The sequence below is a fragment of the Aedes albopictus genome, chromosome 1 (assembly GCF_035046485.1).
Source record: "Aedes albopictus strain Foshan chromosome 1, AalbF5, whole genome shotgun sequence".
NCBI lineage: Eukaryota > Metazoa > Arthropoda > Insecta > Diptera > Culicidae > Aedes > Aedes albopictus.
Window position 1 is genome coordinate 199,263,364 of NC_085136.1, and position 26,085 is coordinate 199,289,448.

At 38.2% G+C, this 26,085-nt stretch overlaps 2 protein-coding genes across 5 annotated transcripts in view; one reads left to right on the top strand and one right to left on the bottom strand.

Moving 5' to 3' along the window:
• The window catches only part of LOC109432154 (LIM and senescent cell antigen-like-containing domain protein 1), a 40,743-nt gene extending 37,371 nt beyond the window's left edge, over positions 1-3,372 (top strand). For all 4 annotated transcript variants that reach the window (XM_062846108.1, XM_062846109.1, XM_019708466.3 and 1 more), the window contains 3 exons: positions 2,060-2,318; positions 2,379-2,520; positions 2,583-3,372. In XM_062846108.1, the coding sequence (XP_062702092.1) occupies positions 2,060-2,318; positions 2,379-2,520; positions 2,583-2,782 (601 nt within the window). In that variant the 3' untranslated portion in view covers positions 2,783-3,372. The remainder of the gene's footprint in view (positions 1-2,059; positions 2,319-2,378; positions 2,521-2,582) is intronic.
• A 732-nt stretch (positions 3,373-4,104) lies between these two features.
• On the bottom strand, positions 4,105-25,835 carry LOC109432171 (N-acetylglucosamine-6-phosphate deacetylase). The gene is made up of 5 exons (XM_019708491.3): positions 25,001-25,835; positions 24,473-24,747; positions 24,177-24,395; positions 5,262-5,583; positions 4,105-5,195 (listed from the first exon to the last, which is right to left on the bottom strand). Exons 1-5 carry the CDS (start codon positions 25,203-25,205, stop codon positions 4,966-4,968), a joined length of 1,251 nt encoding a protein of 416 aa, XP_019564036.3. The 5' UTR covers positions 25,206-25,835; the 3' UTR covers positions 4,105-4,965.
• Positions 25,836-26,085: the final 250 nt, after the last annotated feature.

Genomic DNA, 26,085 nt, shown 5'->3' on the forward strand with positions numbered 1-26,085 from the left:
CGCCGTAAAGTGCAGCGAGCTCGTGGTTCATCCCTCTCCGCCACACACCGTTCTCCTGCACACCGCCGAAGATCGTTCTTAGCACGCGTCGCTCGAAAACTCCGAGTGCTTGTAGGTCCTCCTCGAGCATGGTCCATGTCTCGTGCCCGTAGAGGATCACCGATCTTATTAGCGTTTTGTACATGGTGCATTTGGTGCGTGGGTGAATCTTTTTCGATCGCAGTTTCTTCTGGAGTCCGTGGTAGGCCCGACTTCCGCTGATGATGCGCCTTCGAATTTCAAGGCTCACGTTGTTGTCAGCCGTCAGTAAGGATCCGAGGTAGATGAATTCCTCCACCACCTCGAAAGTATCCCCGTCTATCGTAACATTACTACCCAGACGGATCCGGTCGTGTTCGGTTCCGCCTACTAGCATGTACTTTGTTTTTGAAGCATTTTTTACGCATTCACCTCCAATCCGACCTTTGCTGTCTCGCGTTTCAGGCGGGTTCACCGTTCCAAATGTTTTGCCGATAATATCCATTTCGTCCGCAAAGCACACAACTTGACCGGCCGTCGATGAAGTCAGTTTGCTAACTTCCCACGAACTCAGTTGTTGTAGATACAGACGACGGAAGAAGATCTGTGATAGCACTTTGTAGGTAATACCTATTCAAAATGGTGGTCGCTTTGAAGTTCTCACATTCCGAATGGTCACTTTTCGTGTGCAGGGGCTAAATTGTCCCTTTTCCTCCTCCAGTAACTTTTTGGTATCACCCGGTGCAGGCAGGTGGCCAGCTTTTCTGGACCCACTGTGATGAGTTCAGCTGCGATATTATCCTTATCAGCTGCATTGTTAGCTTTGAGTTGGTGAATTTCATCCTCAACTTTCCTCACCGCGGGAGTTGGATCAGTTTCTGTCCTCTGCTGCACTGATACAATCGCTTCCTTCGTTGCCCTGATCTTCCGTGCCTACGTTCTTCGCGCCATTCAAGTGTGCATCGTAGTGCTGCTTCCACTTTTCAATCATCTCTCGTCCGTCTGTCTGGAGGCTCCCATCCTTATCCCTGCATGTTTCTGCTCGCGGCACGAAGCCGTTGCGAGATGCGTTGAGCTTCTGGTGTAACTTCTGTGTTTCTTGGGAACGGAACAGTAGTTCCATTTGTTTGATTTCGTCGCCCTCCGCTTCTTCTAGGTGGCGCTTACCTTCTCGAAAGAAGCGGGTCTGATGTTTTCGCTTCTGTTTATATTCTTCCACGTTCTGCCGTGTTCCATACCGCAGCATTACCGCCCGCACTGCGCTCTTCTCCTCCAAAATCGTTCTGCATTCCTTGTCGAACCATTTATTCCGTCGACTCCGTTTCACGTACCCAATAGGGCTTTTGGGTATGTCGTTGATAACTGCTTTTACTGCAGTCCTCTAGAGGGGCCATATCGAGCTCAACCTCATCTGACAACGCTGTCTCGAGATTCTGTGCGATGTCAAAGACACGATAGGAGAAGTGCCGTTCATTAATCAGAACGTGCTATCACCATATGTCGTAACAAGGTTTTCAGCCTCATCTTGAGATCATTGAGTTTATTAAAAAAAATACTAGAAAACGATTACAATCTTTGAAACGGGTCTGTGTCATTTGGCATAAAGTCATTTGGCATAAGGCCGTTTGGCATAAGGTCACTTGGCATAAAGCCATTTGGCATAACGGTCATTTGGCATAATTGACACTTGGCATAATAAAGAAGGGTGTATTTCGATTATGCCAAATATCCATTATGCCAAATGACCGTTATGCCAAATGGCTATATGCCAAGTGACCTTATGCCAAACGACCTTATGCCAAATGACTTTATGCCAAATGTCCCGCTCCCCTTTGAAACCATGCTGCAGTGTAACGATTAAAGAGGGTGTGTTGGGAAAAAGTGCTACGTGTGACCGTGTTTGGGCCGTGTTCTTGATGGAGGCGGTAACCGTTTTCGTTGACTTTCGATGATTGAATTCAGAGCAAAATTTGAAATAGTACTAAATAATAATACCCAATGAATCCTCAAAAACTTTATAATTCTCAATGTTCTTCCTCAGTGGTGTCATCGATGATGCGCCGTTGCGTTTCCGAGGCGAAGTGTATCACGGTTATCACTTCAACTGCACGGCTTGCGGTGCTGAGCTGGACTCCTCAGCTCGAGAGGTTAAAAATCGTACCGGTTACGCTGCGAATGATATGAACGAGCTGTACTGCTTGCGCTGCCATGATCGTATGGGCATTCCAATCTGTGGGGCGTGCAGACGTCCCATTGAGGAACGCGTTGTCACTGCCTTGGGCAAGCATTGGCATGTTGAGGTAAGCTTTCTGTATAATTTTGTCTGTAATAGTTCATTCAATACATATTTTCATCAACAGCATTTTGTGTGTGCCAAATGCGAGAAACCATTTTTGGGACACCGCCACTACGAAAAACGTGGTCTTGCCTATTGCGAAACCCACTACCATCAGTTGTTCGGAAATCTCTGCTTCGTTTGCAATCAAGTTATTGGCGGTGACGGTAAGTACCAAACTTTGCGTATATCAAAACTCCCATATGTTTATGCGGTATTCTTCTACCAGTATTCACCGCGCTGAACAAGGCATGGTGTGTGCACCACTTCTCGTGCTCGATTTGCGATACCAAAATGGATCAAAAGTCGAAATTTTACGAATACGACGAAAAGCCCGTTTGCAAGAAATGCTACGAGCGTTTCCCTAGTGAGCTAAGACGTCGACTGCGTATGGCCCACGAAAATACACTGAAGAAGAACGTCGTCTAAGATGTCTGACTGCAAACATAAAAACGGAATTCGATGGAAACGGAATAAGGACCAAATTCATAAACCTTGTCGGTTTTACGATTTTCTAATCACGCTAATCAAGCACAAAAGAAAAAAAGATAGATGTTAGTATATGTGCCTTAAAACTCGAAGATTTTTTAAAACTTGTAGTTGCATGTGTTCTCTAATTTAGACTAACTACTTCGTTAAAATATAAGATATTTTTTATTAAATATTTATCATTGTCAATTTTAATACAAACAACTTAAGATCGCCATTTGTTCAATTTCTTATGACAAACCATTTAAAAAACCGTGTGAACCGAGAATGCACATTAAAATGATCCGGTTACTCATTAATAATTTCATCAGGTATCAATCAACCATGCCATCATTATAACAATTATTCTTGAATGTCGAACAAAGATACAATCATAAGCCAAGAATAATTTCGATCGATCTGTCTCAAATCACCTCTTACAAAATATGAATGGCGATCGTTCCTGAGTTGAAAAAAAAAACTCATTTCACAATTCTTATGTCCAATGTTAGAGATATAACATAGTTATTATAAACTTTGAAATAACCCAATTCAAACATGCTTTCATTCGTAGAACAAATAAAAGAAATATCCTTGAATCTTCAATTTTCTTATAGGGTGCAATGCACCCACGTGTAACCATTAACTTATACATACATACTGGCAGTGGATGATTTCGTTGTAAAGGTTCAGAAAGCTTAATAAAAAAATCTGCTTCCGAAGCAATTAGGAGTGCTCCCTAGAGTGCTCCTACATATGAGTTCTGGATATGAATTCAAAATTTGTCCAACTTGCTTTTTTTATCAAAAATTTTTATTGCATTCATTCAATTTATATAATCTAAAATAGTATAGTGTAATTATAAAAGTTGTTCCGTTTGATAGATTAACACAGTTTTTTTCGGGTATTCTTTACGAATAAGGTAAACCGGGGCAAGTTGAAACGGGTGGGGCAAGATGAAACAGCGGGTTAACATTATGTTTTCTAATGATGATAAATAGTTTGATCGCCATAACACATATTTTTTGATTCAAACAATCTTTCAGCGAAGGACAAATTTCCAAATTGTATTAAAATCTATTTCAAAAGTTCGTGTTTCATATTGCCCCACCCGTTTCAACTTGCCCCGGTGTACCTTAATACACTTGAAGTTTTTTTTTACGTCTATCATTGCGTGCGCAAAAAAACCTCTGTTTAAGACAATAAGTCCAGCTGAAGCGGAGAACGCGAGTATCCAGAAATACAGGATTTTTTCGTGATGGGAATGTTGAACTTTTTCATAGGTACGTTTTTCTTCTTCTTTGTGGCTCTAAGTTCACACCAAAACTTGGTGTTCTTTGAGCACATCCGCAATTATTAATTGAAGGGCTTTTTTGCCTGCCATTGCATGAATTTGTACGTTGTGAGGCAAGACCAGAACGGAAATTGAATCCACCGTCTCCGGAATTGACGATCCCAAGCCTTATCCACAAGGCTAACTGGAGATCTGGTACGTTTCGCAACGTAAAAGAAGAAGATACCAAGAAGAGTAAACCTTACACTTTACACTTTTCTTGACTAATGACGTATTCTGAATATTAAGCTTTTCTCCGTAAAAATAGTTTTTTCGCTCAACCAATGATATACGTAAAAATGATTCATAGGTATGTGATTATTTTAAAATGCATACGCGACCATACGCGAGGTTTCCGTCATTGATTCGCATATAACGACTAGCAGGGATGGGAACACTCATTTGCAAAGAGTTACACTCACCTGCTATTTTCTCAGCTCAGAAGCGTGCAATCATAAAACGATGTATGGACGACTTTTGCCTTGTGATTTGGTCTAAAAGATTGCCGAATAGAGTAGGGGTCGCACGCGCATACCAAAGTAGTCACAGAGCTATGAAAGCGACTCTTCATGAGGTGAGTGTAATTTACATTCACCTCGTGGAGAGTTGGTTTCGCAGCGCCCTCACGACTTTGGTACGCGTGTGCGACCCCTTCTCTATTCGGCAAACTTTTAGACCAAATCACAAGGCAAAAGTCGTCCATACAACGTTTTTTGATTGCACGCTTCTGAGCTGAGAAAATAGCAAGTGAGTGTAATTCTTTGCAAGTGAGTGTTCCCATCCTTGACGACTAGGCGTGACTAATATTTTTTCAGACTATATGATTTGTTCGATAGTTTGCATCCAACTTTAGCGATAACAAAGCCACGTTCTCGTAAACACATTCTCCGGCGATCCATGTGGTAAACACGTTCAACGAATCATCCAAAATAACAAAATCTGCATCGGCTCCATACTCAAGCGTGCCCTTCTGCTTCTCAATTCCTAAGCATTTGGCAGGATGCAACGACGCGGCTTCCAATGCGTATTCGATAGAGCAATCTGAAACAGAAATCATTTTTACAGTTAACTATTATTTTTACGGTGTCACAAACACTCCTTCCTTACTCGAGGCTTTCTTGAAAAACCTAATGCATTCATCCATCGGTGCGATGCTTCCGCATAGGGTATCCGTGTTGGCGACATAAGCTCGACCACGACGAACCTCGATATCCATCTGTCCAATCCGGTGTCTACCTTCCGTTAGGCCCATTGCAGAAATGGCATCGGTAACCAGAATCAGCCCCTCGGGATGGGTTTTGTAGGCGATCCGCAGAGCCGCAGGGTGGGTGTGAACTCCGTCGGAGATAATGCCATAGTAAACTAGGGTGTCCGCTGGGATGTTATCCGTCGTTAGCAGACCAACCAGCCCAGGATCGCGATGATGGAACTGCAGAATATTAGTAAATTTTCAGATTTAAACTTATGAAATGAGGTAATAGAGAAAGAATGATTTACAACTAAAATAAAAACAAACAAAAATAATAGTGTGATGTATCTCATGTAGATTTTTTGAAATAATGATTATTTATTAATATTAATAATTTCCAAACAATAAATGAAAACAATTCAAGTGCTTTGTATGGATGTTAGTACTTTGATTAATGTCCACGGCAATTATGAAAAAAAAGATCACATTGTTGATGTGGGATAATTTTCTTCAAGTTTGCAATAGTTTCGTCATTCCTAAGGACTGTTCATTTTATAAAGAGGACAACTTTGCAAGGCTATAAAATGAAAATGCGTAGTTCAAATTTGATCAGCCTTGGTTAGTTGTTCAGTACATTATATTAGCAGATAATAACCATAAATAAATTGGTTTAAAATTATTGAACTTCATAGAAATGTGGCAAAGTGTTTCGAGAGATCAATTTTTCAATTCCCAAAAACTAAAGATTAACACAAAATTTCTGTGAAACATCGGTGTATCGTTTTTAATTGCAAAAAAGTGTTTGCCATGCTGCAGCAGTTTGAGTGATACATATTCTGGCAAAATATAAACCTAATCGGAATAATGGTTGTTGAGATATTAAAGTTACAAATTGGACTCGATTTTCAGAATAAAATTTATTTGTTAAACAAAAATGTATAAAAATATTAAATTTTGAATGTTTTCAATGGATCTAGTCGAAAGTACTAATAATGCAATTTCAAATGCAGAAAACCGCTTCTTGATAGCATTGTTGGCTTGGTTACTGTGGTTCATGGCAGTTACCGGAGATAAAACCGCTTCGTTCTATGAAGGTTCTTCTAAATAACGATGTGCTCTATTGCAAATACAACGTAACAATGATGTCGAAAATAAAAATTAACATGTAGTTATTTTCAAATAAGGTATATAATCACATAGGGTCAGACCTTGCTGAAAATAAATAATAATAAGCTTCTCTAGAATCAAAAACTTGCATTTATGGAGCAAAAAGTATGCAATTTTTCATTATGGCCATCATTAAGTATTAAATTTATGATGAAGAATGTACTTTAAAACATATTTTTCTTCGGTATAATTTAGAATGCGATTCTCTTCTATACTGGACAAATTTTGAACTGATTCCGTAGTGTTATTGCATCATTGGACTTAAATAAGTATTTTTGTCAATTTCATTGATAACAAGGCAACTCACTATATCAAGCTGTATAATGCTTGGTGCATTATTACTGACCAACTATTACACTCTACCTTTAGAAGAATAGTATTAGATCCCAACACATTGAAAAGTTCATGAAAATTTTAAAGTTATGTGTGTGGAAAGTTGTGTAGAATTTTGAGAAATGGGGTTTTATTGAGTTTTAACGAAAACCGCTTCAGTTCCATAACTAAGGACAATTTGTATAATGTCATATTTTTCCTACACTGTAGAATAGCTATGGAAATTTATGCAAAAAACCGATAATGACTTTATTGAAAAATAAAAAAGATATCACACAAATAAGGTGTCCTCTTTATAAAATGAACAGTCCTTAGATAGCTCGAGAGCCACACAAAATGTTTGTTGAAAGGTTCCAGAACCGGTCACAAAGCGGTCAGGGTCCCTGGGGGCACCAAAGTTTCGGAGCATTCATTGACCAGTTTATCTATTTTTTTAGAAACATGTTCCAATAGCCTTGTTTTGCAAAATCATGAAGTTTGATATGTAGCAGGCTATGTTTCAGAAACAGTCCAAAAGTGGCCACTTCCCAGGGGGGCACCAGATTTTCGGAACATCCGGAGAACTGGCAGATGTATAAAGAAAAATTAAAAACCTGTTCCAATAGCCCTATTTTGCAAAATCGTTATGTTTAATATGTCGCAAGCCAGGTTTTAGAACCGGTCACACACCGGTAACTTTCCTGGGGGTACCAGATTTCGGGAACATCCGTAGAAGCGGCCAGTGCATCTAAAATCTCTAGAAAAGCCTTGTTTTGCAAAATTATACAGTTTGAAATGTCAGAGATTAAGTGTTAAAAAAAAGTAAAAGTGACCCTTTCCCTGGGAATACCAGGTTTCCAGAACATCGTAAGAAGTGGCCGATGTATTCAGAATCCTAAGAAACATAAACCAATACTGTTGTTTTGTTGAATCTTGGAAGTTTAAAATGTCACAAGCTCAAGCTCATAATTCCTTTGGCAGAACTTTAGGAGAAATCTTTTGGAGGATGTCATACAAAATTCCTAGAAAAGGCTGTTCGGGGCAGAATATTAAAGTAACTTTTCGAAAGGGAGAAAAAATCTTAAGGACGAATATAAGAAACGAAAAATTATAACGGGGTTTTCAAAAAAGTTTTTGGAAGATTTCCAAGTGAAACTCGCGAAAAAAAATCTCTGACGATCCTCGAAAGATTTCAGCGAGATCGGTGAAGAAATAAGTAAATGTTCGCCTAAAAATTTTGGACTTTCTGAATGAGCATTAGCGTGGTTCAAAAAATCGTTTTTGCTCCACACCGCTTATTCGATTCCCAACCAGATTATATGTCTTCTCACAAAATTTGAGCTCATTTGGTTGAAAATTGAGACTGCACAAGCCCTTCAAAGTTTGTATAGGAATTACTATGGGAAAACGATGTTTTTAATTCAATCGACCGTAGCATTTCCACAAGTGCCCTAATGGGTTAGTCGACCCTTGGTAATACTAGGCTTCTCTATCAGCTACAACTTTGCCGAAGACCGCATTCAAATCGGACGCCTCATTAATTAGTTACCGATTTTTATCCAGAATCGAAACCTTTACTCATGATGGTTAAACTATTCGGTCGGCATCACTGCATTCTGCAGTGGAACATAGTAGCCATGATTTCAGTGTGCTATCTTTGGCGCCACATGCAGCAATGTTGCCTGCTGGGAAGCTGGAGGATCATAGCTAAAGTTTGCCCAGTTGGATACAAATCGATAACTAATTAATGAGTCGTCCGATTTGAATGCGGTCTTCGGCAAAGTTGTAGCTGATAAAGTAGCCTAGTATTACCAAGGGTCGACTAACCCAATAGGGCACTTGTGGAAATGCTACGATCGATTGAATGAAAAACATCGTTTTCCCATAGTAATTCCCATACAAACTTTGAAGGGCTTGTGCAGTCTCAATTTTCAACCAAATGAGCTCAAATTTTGTGAGAAGGCATATAATCTGGTTAGGAATCGAATAAGCGGTGTGGAGCAAAAACGATTTTTTGAACCACGCTAATGAGCATCTTGTAGAATTCAGTTAACCCTTTCCTTCTCACGACTTTGAACGACTATATCTATGCCAAAAAAGCGTTTCCGTGGTGGAACAAAAGTTATTGCAAATTGGCTAAATTTTTCGAAATCAATGAAAAAAAAAAATTGGTTGTAAATCAATAGGTTTTTGATTGTTTATCAATAGTTCAACTATTGAAACAAGTAGTTGGTAGTTGGGTTAACCTTATGAGGTTATAATCATATTCTAAAAAATATTGCATCATATTCATCTAATTCCGTTTGTCCGGAGTTCGTCGAAAATCGATAGTGCTCTAGAGCAACCATGGGAAGTAGAGGGTTTCAACGTCGATGTCAAAATTAGAAACAAAAACTCATTTCAACTCTCGAGTATCGAGCAGTCGCGTTTTCGAACACCTTCAGCGACATCACACTCACGATGTAAGCAACAAGCGCGCATTTTTCGTGGTGCGTATACTCAGTACACTACGCGACCGAGTAAATAGGAGTTGTTGGTGAAATCTATCGAAAATCTTTTGGTAGAGCTCATGGAGAGCTTCATGACGGAGGAAGTGTTTGGTGCCCTGATATTTGGTAAATTACTTCTCTTTTATCCTGAAAACTATTAGCCAACCATATTTAGAATCCTTTGGTTCGAATGCATTTCCAGAGGAATAATTAAAAATAGGCAAAAATCGGTTTAATAAAATTTGGATACAGCAGGATATTTCTAAAATGCCGACAGAAACAAACGCCAGACAAAATATCGAATGGAGAGGTTCAACACCTGTCACTTCAAAACTAAAACTATTCAGAACTCTAATTTTTGCCTTATTTTCTGTTGAAACTAGAAGTAGTGGTGGTGTCCTCATAACCGTCGCGTGTCACATAAATAGCTCAGTCGACCCATCTCCCATCGCTGACTCTCTTGAACAACTTTGGGTCAAGTGAAAACTTGCGGATTGTTCAGTAAGCATTAGCGTTATCTCGGATCTCAGAGCAAATCATTTTGTGTGGACAGCTTCATTGAGTCTGTACATATACAGATGTCTGTAATGATACAGATATGCTTCAAAAATTATAATTTAAATAATTTTGACGTGGTGATTTTAACACATTATCGAATAGCATCAATAAAAACTGGTTGTTTTTTCGATACACTAAGTCTAGGGTACAACTTTTTTTTCGCAAGCACCGGATCACTTAGCCACAGACAAACAGACGTTACACCTTGAACGATTTTCATGGAAATCCATCGCCCAGTTCACACTACCATCACCTGGTGGAAAAGTTGCACGAATCACTGTGTTGTGCAGTATCGTCAACAGAAGGCGCTAGTGTGAAACGCATAGAAAAACGATGCGCGCGCCTCTGGTTGTGAAAGCCACAACTATGAAAATTTAAAATGATCGTTAAAAGCGTGGTCGATGGGAATTTCGCAAGTGTTACGTCTGTTTGTCTGTGACTTAGCGGTCTTGAACAAAGATGTTCCACATAGAATCTATATATATATATATATATATATATATATATATATATATATATATATATATATATATATATATATATATATATATATATATATATATATATATATATATATATATATATATATATATATATATATATATATATATATATATATATATATATATATATATATATATATATATATATATATATATATATATATATATATATATATATATATATTAGAGTAGGTCATCGTTTATATGGAAAAGTGAAAAATTCAATGGTATCCCATCAGATCAAAGCTTTTTTGATCTCATTTCAGGACCCAAGTAAGTGTGCAAAATTTGGGCACGATCGGTTATGTCTACGTTTTGCGCGTTTGTATGGGGTTTTATATGGCAAAACACACTTTTTTGCGTTTCTCTCATAACAAGCTCGAATTTTTCTAAAACCGTGTAACCGTTAAAATGAAAACATATCCTAGGGTGTCCTGAAAAACGTTGTCGAAGACCGCGAAGTGATCTGATGCTTATGGAAAAAGTTATAGCGTTGGCATTGCTTGGCGAAACATCATGATTTTGTTGCTATTGTTATTCCTTTACATGTTAAAACATAAACACATGCATGCGGTTCGTTGGTTATAACTATTTTTACAAGCATCGGATCGCTTTGTGGTCTTCAACAAAGTTCTTCAGAACATCCTAGGCTATCATTTTACAGTATCGGTTTAAAAGTTTCAGACAAAATTTTTCAACTTTTGGCTAAAATGCAAAAAAAGTATGTTTTCCCCTACAAAATCCCATACAAATTTCAATTGCAATGCGCAAAGTGTAGACGCAACCGATCATGCTCAAATTTTGCACAGATACTCAGGACCCGAAACGGAACCAAAAAAGCTTTGATCTGAGAAAACGCTTCCGATGACCCACACTAATATATATATATATATATATATATATATATATATATATATATATATATATATATATATATATATATATATATATATATATATATATATATATATATATATATATATATATATATATATATATATATATATATATATATCTATAAAAATGCAGTGGCATACGTGGGACCGCACATAACTTGCGAACAGAAGGTCCGATTTTGGTCGTCTTAGTTTTGTTCTGTTAGTTTTCACCCAAGGAAGGTTTATGAGGCAAAAAACATGGAAAAATTGAGAGTTTTTGAAAATCGATCTTCCATACATTTTGACCGGGGATTTGGTCTTGCCTAGAAATTTGAAACGTCAAAAAACGCAGTAGGCAAGACAAAGTTTGCCGGGTACAGCTAGTTCCCTATAATTCTTTATTACACCAACGAACCTAACCTCAAAATGACTGACAATTCTCAGGTCATTTTGACAGATGTATCATGAGCATGAAAAGGGCAGCAACAAGATCGATAAAGTAGAATATATGATCCGTCTTTTTCATGCATGTGTGTGGTCTGTCAAAATGACCTGAGAATTGTCAAACATTTTCATGGCTAGCTTTGCTGGTGTAATGAAGAAATACAGTCGACTCTCCACATGTCGATGTTCTACATCTCGATATCTGTCCCTATCTCGATGGTTTGATCGGTGATCTGCATACATTTTACCTTTCTACATGTCGATATCTCCTTATCTCGATATCTCTCTATCTCGTTGCGATCTCATTCGCTTTTGTTCTAGGTTTTCTCTCCATATGTCGATATGTCCGTTTTTACAGGTTGCTAGATCTCGTTTCATAAGTGCATAACATTTTGGGAAGGCAAAGTGACATCTGTTTGTTGACGGTTTTTCCTGGTAACGGACGTTTTTTCAATCTAGTGTGCATTATAAATTGGTTCTTGCGATCGATCTCTCCCTATCTCGATGGTCCCTTCAATATCGAGATGTAGAGAGTCAACTGTAATACTAAAGATAAGGGTTATTGAACGCTTCCAGTGCCATCTAGTGGCAGAAAACTAAAACTATGCCATTTCTGCACATATTTGTACCAGTTTTACCATATAAACTTCAGACTAGTCGAGCGATACCTAAGACCTTATCAATTCAGCTCAAATTTGTGCTGTAGCTTATGGGAGTCTAAAACAGCAAATTGAGGTGGTCAGACTTGGGATATTTTAGTTTTAAATTTTCTCATAAATGTTTGAGCAGCCCTAGTAGAATACCATTGTTCAAATTAGAATTTCCGACTTCTTCCAGTTATTTCTCCGCTATCTTCCATTCCAGCGATGTAGTTTTTTGTAGGTAACAAGCCTATGAAATCCCCCAACTACACTGAAATTTATACTCAAGTTCTTCGCATTTTCGTCTTCTAGAAACCTCTTTTTCAAATTTATGGGATATTTTTTGAACGGCACACATAACGATGATACTATTGGAGCTCCTCGTACAAAAAAATATTCTAGTTTTACCTAAAATAACACAATTGTTGACCAAAATATAGCGAACAACACTAAAACGGACTTGCAGTGGTTCTCAGGATCGTTCAAAAAAGGTTGTCGATATTAGGACCACTTTTTTCTTCCTAAATCAGGGGTTCTCAAACTTTTCCATCTTGCGACCCACTTTGAATAATAATAGGATTTGGCGACCCACCAGCAGGTTTTCCCACAAAAAAAGTCTGTTCAGGAAGTTGTGACAGTTTTTTTTAATAAATACATTTTATCGCATTCGTTGTTGTTAGACAAGCTTATTTATGACAAAAGTGTCAAATTAAAGGTTGCGATAAGCTTGCGTAACGTAACATTTACTTTTGGTATTTTACCCTTTTTTTAATTTCGTTTCCTGAGAATAGTCAAAATAAGGTAAAATTTCACAAATCATCTGCTTCTGTAAACCTTGCGTCAGAGCTTTTGATAAATTGGTTCGTTTCAAATCAAAAATGAACCATTTACAGATTTTTGGGAATTCTGTTACACATTTTAGGAATAAAGAAAACATAAAATATCCACAAAATTAATTGAAGATATGATGACCACTTTATTTAAGTGGCTTCAGCAGTTATGTAAGATTTTTTCTCAAATGAAGGGGCAACGCGTTGTAATTTTAAATCACTTTTCTCGTGCTTAGCTTTTAAACCCATTGAATAGATTGGGCTGAAAATGCGACACTATATTTACGGTGAGTATGTCAAGAATTATAGTAGGATGGTCAGATAACAGGGTGGCCACCGAACCGGGAAAAACGGGAAAACCGGGAAAAAGGCGGGAATTCGGAACGACCGGGAAAAAAGCGGGAAAAATTCGGGAATTTGGAATGATTACCGGGAAAATTGTTGTTAAGAGTAACTTGATGTGCATATTTGAATGTTTACACCTCATCGAAAATCTGCAAAATCAAAGCCAAACCAAAATACTCCTGCGATACTTCTACGAAATCCCAAGGAATTCGCCTGTGCAATCACTTAGAATTTCCTTAAAACAGAACTTGGGATTCTTCAAGAAGTTTCCCCTAGAATTCCTCTAGGTTTTTGTACCGCTTGACTATCTTTTGGAATTCGATGAGATTTTTTCGAGGAAAGAGTTTCTTACATCTGAGATTTTTTCAAAAGTTTTAGTAGATAAGAAAATCATAACCACTAAACGGGGTTTTAATCAAGACAACCTCTCTCTCTCTCTTCATGGCGTAACGTCCTCACTGGGACAAAGCCTGCTTCTCAGCTTAGTGTTCTACATATGAGCACTTCCACAGTTATTAACTGAGAGCTTCCTCTGCCAATGACCATTTTGCATGCGTATATCGTGTGGTAGGCACGAAGATACTCTATGCCCAAGGAAGTCAAGGAAATTTCCTTTACGAAAAGATCCTGGACCGACCGGGAATCGAACCCGTCACCCTCAGCATGGTCACCCGTGCGTTTACCGCCTCGGCTATATGGGCCCTTCAATCAAGACAACCTATTGCAATTTATTCAAGAGTTCCTTTTAAGATTCATCAAGATTTTCCTTCCGCAATTGTAACAGGAGTTGCTCCAATCTTCAAAATTTCCTACGGGAATTCTTCCCAGATTATTTTTTTGAAATCTCTCCAGAATTTTCTTCCTTTTCTTCCTGGAGCTTCCTCTGGGGTTTCCCTAGAATTTTCTACTGGAATTACTCCGAAAGCTTTTTTTATAAATCAATCGGAAGTTCTTTCTGAGACTCTTTACAGAGTTTCTTCTGGTATTTCTCCAGGATATCATTCTGTTACTCATTCATCTCCACAAGTTCTTTGCACGATTTCTGCAGGAGTGCCTTCTGAAACTTTGGTTTTGAAAACTTCCAAGAGGTTTTGCTGAATTTTATCTTTATTTTATATTTGCTTTTGGAATTTATCCAGTGTTTCTTACTGCGTTTCCTTCAAGAGTTCTTCTTGGGCACCCTCCAGGAGTTTGTTCAAAGAAACCTCCAGGAGTTGCTTATGAAAGTTGCTTTTGGAGTTGCTCCAGGAATTGCTTTTGGGCATCCTTCAGAAGGTCCCTTTGCAAATCACCCAGGAGTTCCTTCTGGATGATCTCCCAAAATTTCTTACAAAAACTTGACAATAGCTATTTCTGGAAATACTCCAGAATCCTGAAAATCAAACTACTGCGGGAGTTTTGTAATCGAGAACTCTTCCAAGAGTTTCTTGGGAAACCTTCTAGACATGTGGGAGATTTTTTTGGGGAACCCTTCAGGAGTTCCAGGAGAAATCCCTAGATCGAATTCATGATCCCAGACCAAAAGTTCTATTCCCTAATTGCCAACAGACTGACTAAAATCCTAAATTCCCCAAAGGAACCTCTTCCCAGGGATTGGCGGCATGCACCGTGCGGTGCGAAAAAAGGGTGTGCTTCACACAATCGCAAGTGCTCGTCTCCCGTTTTGCCGAGAGACAAGAGACGTATGAGTGAGAGCTTTCGTAATTGTGCGAGAGACAATCGCAGCACTAGCTCTACGGCGCAGGGAGTAATGCACGGTGCTTGGGACTGCGCTTGTCTCCAAACAGAAAAAATCAATTAATAAATTAATTGAAGAGTTTGTGTTTTCGGCAAAGTTGTTAAGCTTGTCAAGGGTTGACAAGTGATGGGTCGTTTGATTCGAAATTTTTGCAATCATGCGTAGTATCAAGCCAAGTGCAAAGTACGGAGACAAGCACCGAGAGAGTGCAGCGTGAGAGACAGTAGAGCTCCAGCGCGCGGCAAAGCAAGCGAGCAACACAAAACCGATTGCGCGTACTCGTCTCCTTCTAGTTTGTTGTGCTGTCTCGTAGCAGAGTGTGCAGCACGCAAAGAGTTTTGAGTCGCACCCTATCCCTGCCTCTTCCAGAATAAATCCATTAACCCTCGAGCGATCGCGGTGTTGTGTTTTGTACAACACGTTGAAAAAATCTCGCTTTTTGTGTTCAGCATTAGCGTGGTGCTGGCGGTGATGGCCAACCGCGCTAGTTATGGACAATTGAGGAATCTAGAGGAATCCACAAAAGATATACAAGGTGAAATCGCTAACAGAAGTTACTGAAGAAATCCAAGATAGTATTTTTGGAGTAATCGAAAGATGAAATCTCGGACAAAACTTTGTAAGAATCTCCAGATGTAAGTTTTTGGGGGAATACTCAGTTGGACATCCTGGAGGAATCCCCGGAAACAACACCAATGAAGTTGCTTTAGGGCACCTACGCTAATGAATAAAATTAAAAAAAAAAATGGTTCGATTATCCTCCATGTCCCGGATAATCGAGTGCGACCTTTGCTGATTTTATATGCACATCTTACCTATTATAGATCTGTCATAGTTAGCTACCACTTCTACACTTGTTTTTTTAAGACAAGAAAATAAGTAAAATAATGAGTGAGGGAAAGCTTAAATTATGCACTATTTGGAGCTGAATGAAAATATGTTGTAAGTAATTGTGTAGCATACGCCCTTTATGTCATCAATGGTAGTTACTTCCAATTTTTTTCCATAGATGCATTACATCAAAAATAATATTAAACTATAAATATCTAGTACATAGTATTCACAGGATTGCAAGTGCATTTTTACATGGTACTTATCATCCATATGCTATGAAAATTGGGCGTTACCTACTGAAAAAATGTGCATTTTAAAAATTTCAGAAATCGTACCGGGAAAACCGGGAAAAAGACGGGAATTTCAAAACTGATATTTAGTGGCCACCCTGATAAGTCCATCTAAAATTTTTAATTTTGTCCTTCGACCACTCTTCCTTTACTTATTTTATAAGAGTCACTTATGTTCTCAATTTCAAAGCTTAACTTCACCGAAGTTCTTAAAAATATATATATGTTTCGATAACCAAGACTTCAATGGTTTGTAATCGAAATTCAGTCAATGTCTGCCTGATTTTCGGTATCCTGATTTTTTTCAATTTGGAACTTTGTATTGTAAAATTTCAAGCACCAATCCAACTTGAACTCGTCTTTCAAGGAAAAATAAATAAATTTCATCGTTCTAGAATCGATTTCAGAATGAAGAATAGTTTTAATACTCGATAGGCCTAGGACTGCGACTCATTATTATGATACAAAAGTTTGGAAATAAGGGAAGTCTCATTTATATTTTTTTTCTTTCGTTTTTTAAAGAGTTTTTGTAAATGTCTTTAACATAAGTTAAGGAAGATATTTATTACAATAATGTCTAAACCTTCGCGACCCACTAAAAATCAGATCGCGACCCATAGTTTGAGAAACGCTGTCCTAAATCATTGAAATAATCACAATTGTTCGCGAAAAAATCATTTAGTATAGATCTATTGTCGAATTATTTTTAAAACGTGTTTTATGATTACGATATGATTTAGTGCAAAAATATCGCACGCACCCTGTAGATGTGAACTGTACAGTGTCATAGAAGAACATATTCCGATATGCAGGCCATCTCCAAAACCTCCACGGGGGAGATCAAATCTGCGACGACTAAAGCAAGTAAGATCCAAAATGCTTCGCAGATAGGTAACTGCAGATATCGATGCCCAGTTAATAAGTATCAATTCAACCGAGCCAGCAACAATTATCGACTCTACAGCCGTGTCTTCTGCAAACAATACACTCTACGAAGGCAAAGCAATCTGCGTAGGAATCCCCAGCAGTTCTGGAAATTCGTCAACTTCAAACATAAAGAACAGGGCTTACCTGTTGAGATGTTTTATAGAAAGTAAGTCGGTAGCACTGCGAGAGAAAATGTAATCTTTTGCATCACATTTCCAAGGCGCGTTCAATAACTTTGTCTCTTCTGATATGTTCAGGTTTCATCGGCATATCAGCTGGTTTAGTCAACAGTCAAGATACAACTATCTGTATTTCATTTTCCTCGAATACATAATCGGCTGGCTCTCATTCTCTCAAATTAGATCGAAGGTAATTTGCCCGTTTATTGACTCTTCGCTATTCAGAAGGTGGTGCAAACCACAACACCTCTTCCCTTAGAATGGAAATATATTTGCTTTTCAGAACGCTAAATTTGAACTTGATCTAGCTAAAAAATAAAAGTATTATCGAGCGAACATATTTTCAAATATTAATCATAATTAGAAAACGCATACCCAACAGCAAAATTCTATCTACTTTTTAACATTTTTTTTACGCTTAATATTTTGGTAGTGTTTTAGAGGCTATACTTTCTTCCCCTTAAGTATAAAGCTATACAAACCACATCAAAATTATCTTATTTCGCGACCTATGCAAAAAAAGGTTCCTAAACAAGAATTTAACAAGTACAAAAATAATATGCATAGCGTGAAACACAGATAAAAAAAACTCGTCAAACTGACAAAAAAAACGAACTAGCCCTGGCGCATTCATTCATACACTAGGGGGCTGTCCATAAACCACGTGGTCATTTTTTTGGGACTTCTCAACCCCCCCCCCCCTCGCGTGGTCATTTGTCCATACAAAATTTTTTATTCGTCCATACAAAATGCTCATAGGCCGAACCCCCCCCCCCCCCCCTCATAACCACGTGGTTTATGGACAGCCCCTAGGTTCTGCACTCGATTATTATGCGACTTTGCTCTCCTCCACGGTGTCCTAGGTGCGAGAGGGGAATCCATCAGGTCTTTTCTCGTCAGTCGATATCGTCGATGGTGTCCTCATATAAAAAAAAAATGTCGATCCAAACTGCAATCGTATCAGCAAAAGCACCGCAGGTAAATGGCCATACATGTCAGCAAAACAACTGAGGAAGCTTGAGAAGATTAAATTTGCTGAGCCAGAAAATGCGCTTGCCTCTCATCGTGCACCAAATATTCATCTTCATGACATCGGCTTTCCTCACTTGATGGCTTTCACCGGCTTCCTCATGTCTCATTGCTAACTGGAAAAAGGCTGGCTACAGTGCAATGGTAAAATTCCGGACTCACGACACTCATATCAATGAGTGTGTCGGCGTTGTGTAGGTGCTCCATACCAATAAAATAAAATAAATAGAACAAAATGGAAACAGGCAGAAGAAAAAGGTATTTGGACAAAAAAAATCTTTTTAGATTCACAGTGGCGTCCAAAAAAAAAGCACTGTTTCCAAAAACGTTCTGAAAATGCGAATTAAAATCATTGATTTGGAACTACTCACCAATCAAAATGCGCATTGTACTGTTCGTTTAAAAAAATGGCATTGCGTGACAATATCTACACACAATCGACAAAACAAAGCATTGAAATGCATAAAAAAATGCCACAAAGCGCTAAAACGTACAATGTCAAAAAAAAAACAATAATAACGGCAAAAAACGACAAAAAATGTGAAATCAATTAAACGCATTCCATCAAACAACACATAAAAACGGGTGTCGGAAAAAAATCTCGCATCATGTAACAACAAACCTCGACATAAATCACCGTCAAAATAAAAATTGAACACAAAATGATAATCGTCACTAAAGGAGCTTCCTCTCATGTCTCGTCGATACATCGTTGGCAGTGTCCTCCAAAATGTAGCATACACGGAAAAGGCATCAAGAAATATCCATAGAACACTCAACATAAAAATCAGCACTAAAACGTTCTTTGTCGGCATTACATGTGAATCTCTTCACCCATAGTGGAACAACAAAAGTTCCATATGCTTTGCACAATAGTCTATTGTAAAATTGCGTAAAGTTAGCCATTCGTCACACAAATAATGCGATAAAAATCACAACACAAAATGAACCAAATTAAACTAAAAACACAACGATGAGGTTCACAAAATTAGTGTTCTTTTCAATTCCGCACGCAAAAACAACTTCTTAAAATTGGCCGAAATCTTCATCCTCGTTCGCCAGTTGATATGTTCAGGTTTCATCGGCATATCATTTAAATAAAAACACAGCTGGTTTAGTCAACAGTCAAGATACAACTCTGGAGCTCGATTTGAAAAGGTCGTATGTGCTTTTGTCGATTAAAAATTCGATCAGTTGGATTCGCTTATTATAGCAAAAACCGTTGAAATTAAACAAAGTTGATACACACAGCAGAATCATCACAAAACAGGCTTTCCGTTCCATCATTAAAAGTCTCCAAAATATCTTCCATATTGCTACAGTAACTAAAATAAACTGATCGAATTTTATATCGACAAATGTACATACGACCTATTCAAATCGAGCTCCAGAACTATCTGTATTTCATTTTCCTCGAATACATATTCGGCTGGCTCTCATTCTCTCAAATTAGATCGAAGGTAATTTGCCCGTTTATTGACTCTTCGCTATTCAGAAGGTGGTGCAAACCACAACATCTTCTTCCGCTCAAATCGACAGTGTGTGTAGAAACTCGCCGAGCAATGCTTGCTCTTTGAGTCAATTGCTAATCACTCCTGAGCAAGTTCGGACGGCAATATTATAACTGACGTCTTACACTAGCCCTGATGCCAATATTATTATATTGTTTATATTATATTATTAATAATATGCTTGTTCGCGACCGCAATATGATTGACATTAATTTATTTTTTTCTCCGTTTTTCCAATCAGACTTCAAGCTCGTGCTATATCTAATCAAAGTCGAACAGGAAATAACTATGTTCACTAGCGCCACGTAATGGCGAAATTCGGAACTACGAATACCATAACCTGGAAGTACTCGTAGTCTTCAACAAATTTACCGAAGATCGTTCCCTTCCTATCTGGCTCTGATCTCATGCTATATCTCACTTAAATCGTACCGAAAGTCACTTTTTACACTGGCGCCACGTGGTAAGTTGAAATCAGCATTTTACGATCACCTGGAAGTGCTCGTAGCCGTTAACAAATTTGCCGCAGGTCCTATCTGGCTTCAATCTAGTGCTATATATCTCCAAAGTCGTACCGGAAGTAACTATGAAATTCGGAACAATACGTTCCATCACCTGGAAGTATTCGTAGCCCTGAACAACTTTGCCGAAGATCGTATCTTTCTATCAAGCTTCAATCTCGTAATGTATCTCACCAAAATAGTACCGGAAGTAACTACAGCTGTTTTCATAAAAACAGCAGTGAAAGCCGTTTTCCATACAAAATGGCCAACTATGACATGCACACTCTCAGTTTTATTTCCCGAGCTCGGCTGTGCAAATCTCGGTTTCTGAATTTTAACCGAGACTCAGCTAACAAGGTGGTAGGTTGCCTGGCAACAAGGCGTGTTATACTGATTCTCGGCATTTATAAGCATGAAAAAAATTAACTCACTACTCGGCTGTGCAAATCTCAGCATTTGTAAACTGAGAGTCGGCATTCTAAATTAAGTGTGCAGTTACTTTGTTCTTCTATGAATAGTGTGCGGAAATATTTTTTGGTTCTTCAAGGTAATTCTACATTTTAATTTATTTGCATTGCTATTATTTTGAACAATAGTGTTTAACTTTTTTACACAAGCTTCGAAAATTCTCAGATTTTGCTATAACAGTAATCACCATATTTATAGTTCGTTGTCAAATTTTCAGTTCACTCGCTCATAGGAGAACAAAGTTACAGCATGTCAAAATTGAAAAACGGCTTTCACTGCTATTTTTATGAACACAGTTATATGTCTACTATCGCCACGTGTTGGTGAAATTCAAAACGATACGTTCCATCACTTGGAAGTACTCGCAGTCCTGAACAACTTTGGCGAAAATCGTATCTCTCTAATCTGGCTTTAATCTAGTAAAAATCGTATCTCACAAAAATCGTATCGGAAGTTACTATGTACACTAGCGCCATGTGGTGGTGAAATTCGGGATTATGCTATCCATCAGCACCAGGAAGTACTCGTAGTCTTGAATAATTTTGCCGAAGATCTCACCAAATTCGTACCGGAAGTAGCTATGTCACTAGCACCACGTGGTAGTGAAATTCGGAACGATACGTTCCATCACTTGGAAGTACTCGTAGTCCTGAACAAGTTTTCCGGTTCCGGGAAGGTACGATCCTTCCTATTTCGCTTCAATCTCAGGCTATATCCCACCAAAGTCACACCGGAAGTAGCAATGTACACTAGCGCCGCGTGGTGGAGAAATTCAGAACTATGAAATCCATTACCAGGAAGTGGTTGTTGTTCTGAAAAAAAAATGCCAAAGACAGAATGATGCTATCTTATCGAGGTTCTGGGAGAACTCGCTACATAGACATGGTACACATAACCAATCCTGGAACACATCGGAACCGGAAGTAGTTTAAAATGTGGGACTAATGTCCCAAGTAACCACAAGCATTATATCATTGCACGAATTAGACTGAATATGAACCTTTGCAATGCAAAATGCAGTAATTCCACACTTCTCATGTAATAATCCTTTAGATTGGCATTATCAATATATTGATGCATTACATTTTTTCTTTACATTAGGGTGCATTAAAAGGTGATATACGATAATTCAATAATTCAGCACTGCAAAAACTGGATAAATGCAATGTACAAACTAGCAAAGGTTGCTCTAACAATACAATTATAAAAGCTTGACTCTAATGGTAAACAAATGAAATCAAGAAGAGTGAACAACTTTACGGTGTACTCTAGCGGTCTTTAACACTTCTGGTTCAACCCCCGACCAACTTATTCTCCGTTTGAACCACCGATCCACGACTTTCTTCAGCAAAACCTTTTTAGAGATGACTTTTTCTCTTAATTTCTGTTGCCTGCTATCGCATGCCAATAATGCTGAAAACCACAATTAGCATATGAGTAGTGTGCGAGGGGTGTTTTAATTTTCTTATATTGAATAAATATATTCTAAAATGCATTATGTATTTTTCAGTGATTTTTCAGAATGTAATTACAGGGATTCTATTACATATGGCATAGTTGTTTTGCATTCTTCAGCAATGATTGAGACAGAAGAACAGTTTCCTTTTAGTTAACCCTTTATAAGGCAGTGGCAACTGTATTGTCACCTTATACACATATTTTTTTTTCTGTTCGTTTAGCAAATTTTTACAACTTCGGTTTAACTGATGGATACATTAGGCCTTTGTGAACACTCATGATTTTTTTGAGCCATAACAAATATGAATGGGCTTTTTTAGAACAAAATGTCTCTCCAAAAACTGCCATTTTTGAGTACATGAAGGTTTATAAGCTCGAAATTCTGTTATGGTGAGCGAATTGAAAATTGAATGATGGGGAATGAAGGGCCTACGTTCCTTTTACTTGTGGACAAAATTTCAACTTGATTGCTTTATTACTTTTAGAAACTACTATAATAAATGGGCATGTACTAAAATTACCATATCGTCCAAAATAATTGACCAATCGAGTTCAAATCCACACAAGTAACTCATGAATATTAGGGCAATAACCTGTCAAAAAATCAGCATGATTGATAAACGCATCACAGAATAACAACATTTTAAACTTTGTTGACAAAAAGTTGAAATTTAGACCATTTTTTTCATACAAAATCGACCATCGAATTTTTTGAAAATAAAAACGTTTTTGTTCATTACACCACATGTACTTTATATTCAAAAGTAGAACGAGTGGATTCCGTGCCTGGTTTTCTCGGCCTTATAAAGGGTTAATGAAATATTTGTTGTTATCACTGCAGCAGAAACAGTCGAAGGCGTTAGCACGTATGGAACTCATCTAGCGGTCTTCAACACTTCTGGTTCGACTCCCGACCCGGCAACAAAAAAATGATGGTTAAAACATTCATGTGGGGGGCATTAGTACCGTCGATAACGAAACGGTGCTAAAAATAGATTTTTGTTTTGGTTTTTCGTGTTGCACGTATTAAGCATGTGCAAATGCATATGTACAGCACATGCATTTATGTCACTTTAGCAATGGCTGTCAACGTACTGCAATATGAGGCACTAATTTGATTGCAGTGGGGCCCTTTTCGACTTTAATATTGCTTGAATGAGGTGTTTAAAGTAATGCAGCATTATATACACAATTTTAAATATGAATATATAGCAAAATTGATGCATTCACATACGGCTTCGTGGTTACTTGGGGTTTCTCACCGGAAGCTGCATGAAATTCCAATCAGTTTTTACTACACGTTTCTAGGATAGTGTAGGATTACAACGACGCAAAAAGGTTGAAATTTGGTTCACTAACTACTGATATATGGCAATACAATAGCTCAATAGTTCCTTGTGTTTATCTGTCGGTACTTTACTCTACAAAAACCCTATTGGTAAGCAGTGTTAAAAAGCGTATTTGATCATTTGAGAGTAATATTCATCGCGCATCTATGTTAATGTCATATAATTTCAATTTAAAAATACGTATAATGGAAAATTAGTTCTAATTGAGCGCTAAGCAAAGCAATACAATTGGAATTATGTTACTTATGGGGTTTATGAAACACATACCTATATGCAACGATGTCATTAGCTATTTTTGCTCTTCTTCAAACACTAAACAATCATAATAACGTTACGCTTCAGATAACTGAACTGTAACCTAGACTGTAACTAAGACTCACCGGTAGCATTGCATTGAACAGGTGCGTTATAAGCTTAGCTCCATGCTGCACCGCAACTTCGCCATCGCGAAGATTAGCCATCGAGTGGCCGACCGACACAGTGATGCCACGATTGCTCAATTCGCGAATCACTTCCGATGCGCCTTCCTTCTCCGGCGCGAGAGTAACAATACAAACGTTTTCCAGCGAGCCGTACATATCCAGCAGCGTTTGGAAGCCCTTGGGGATAGATTAAAAATATCGAAGATAAGGGATGTGCGTGCATGGGAGTGATAAGCGGAAGTGACCAATCTTACCTGATCGAATTCCTTTATGCATTCTTGTGGATGAGCTCCCTTCTTGCTACTGTTGATAAAGGGACCTTCTACGTGACACCCCAAGATAGTAGCACCATGGTGACCGCCAGGTTTTTTGGAGATTTTTGGCAGCACAGTGTGATATGTTTCAGGAGGTGAAGTGACCAACGTTGGACAGTAGGAAGTGACACCATGTGATAGCAGACCTTTTGATACTTTGGCAACACCTTGCTCGACTGTTGAAATGTCATTGGAGAAATCCACACCATATCCTCCTAAAATGTTTGGGAAACCAGAACTAAATTTTTAGCTGAGACAAACCAAGCATTTCTGTGTTGCGATGTATTAAAGCCGCACTTCTTTGCCAAAACACATTCTACACAAATTGCAATTTTTTGAGCAACTTTTTTTTAACACATTGGTCAATACATAGTACCTATCGCGGCATGAATACATTTTCCAAAGATATTCTTCCCAGATCTGGTATCTTGAGCTTCATCAACCTAACCGTACCACTACGCCACTTACCGTTGATTTGCAAATCGATGAAACCTGGCGCCAAAATCGCTCCCTTACAATCAATCTGCACATGAGCTTGTCGTTTTTCGTCGAAGAATACCTTTTCCGGGTTGATTATTTTGCCATTGCGAACCCACAGGTCATCTCGCACCAATTGATGATTTCGCAGCAGCCGGCAGTTTCGGAACTGGGTTAATCTACTCTCGGAGTTCATTCCTTTGTGTGTTTCAATATCACAGTTCACAGTAGCGAATGGCTTACAAAATCACAGTAATGTGGTATTCCAGATTATTACTTGCGATGTGATAAGATATGACAGTTTTTATTGAGCTGTTGAGTGCCTATTAATTGGGTTTTATCAAAACGAACACAAATAGGTATGCGTTTTGGCAGAAATAGTTGAGATTCTTCCAATTGCTGGACTATGCACTACACCATTCACTAGGCACGGATACGAAACACAGAGCACTTGAATGAAGACAGAGTAAGCAAATGTACAATTGAACTGAAGGCTAGGACCAATTTTGCATTTACTTTTATATTTATAAGAAGGTCATTGTTGCCTCTGGTATTCACAACACATCGTCGTTGTTGACCAAAACTGATAACGAAAGTGTGTCATTCAGAATCATTCTGATCCGATATGAACGTCCACTTCCTACCTACTTTACTAGGATAGAACAGAGGCAAAGTTAAAATTCTAATCGTAGACACACGGGAAACCTCAAGCAGCTGATCGCACTACATGAACCCTAACACTTGTGGGCCGCGCCGATAAGTGCGATAATTGAGGCTGATAAAAGTATCCCTCAGTCGAGGGGCGATCGGCTTTGTTTATTATTTACCACTATTCCAACCAAAGGACTTACACACTCGTAGATACAAAATTTGGTTGCACTACTACCATGCTTTCTGGCCTTTCAGGCTTTGTAGATATTATAAATGTATAGGAACATGTGTTACGAATTAAGTATAGAAGTATAAAATCAAAAGCAGGGAGGTAGCAAGTAACATGCCCCTAATAGGGGAAGAAGCTATCGATAATTCCAAACGTAGTGTTAATATTCAATATTAATTTATTGAATATTAAATTT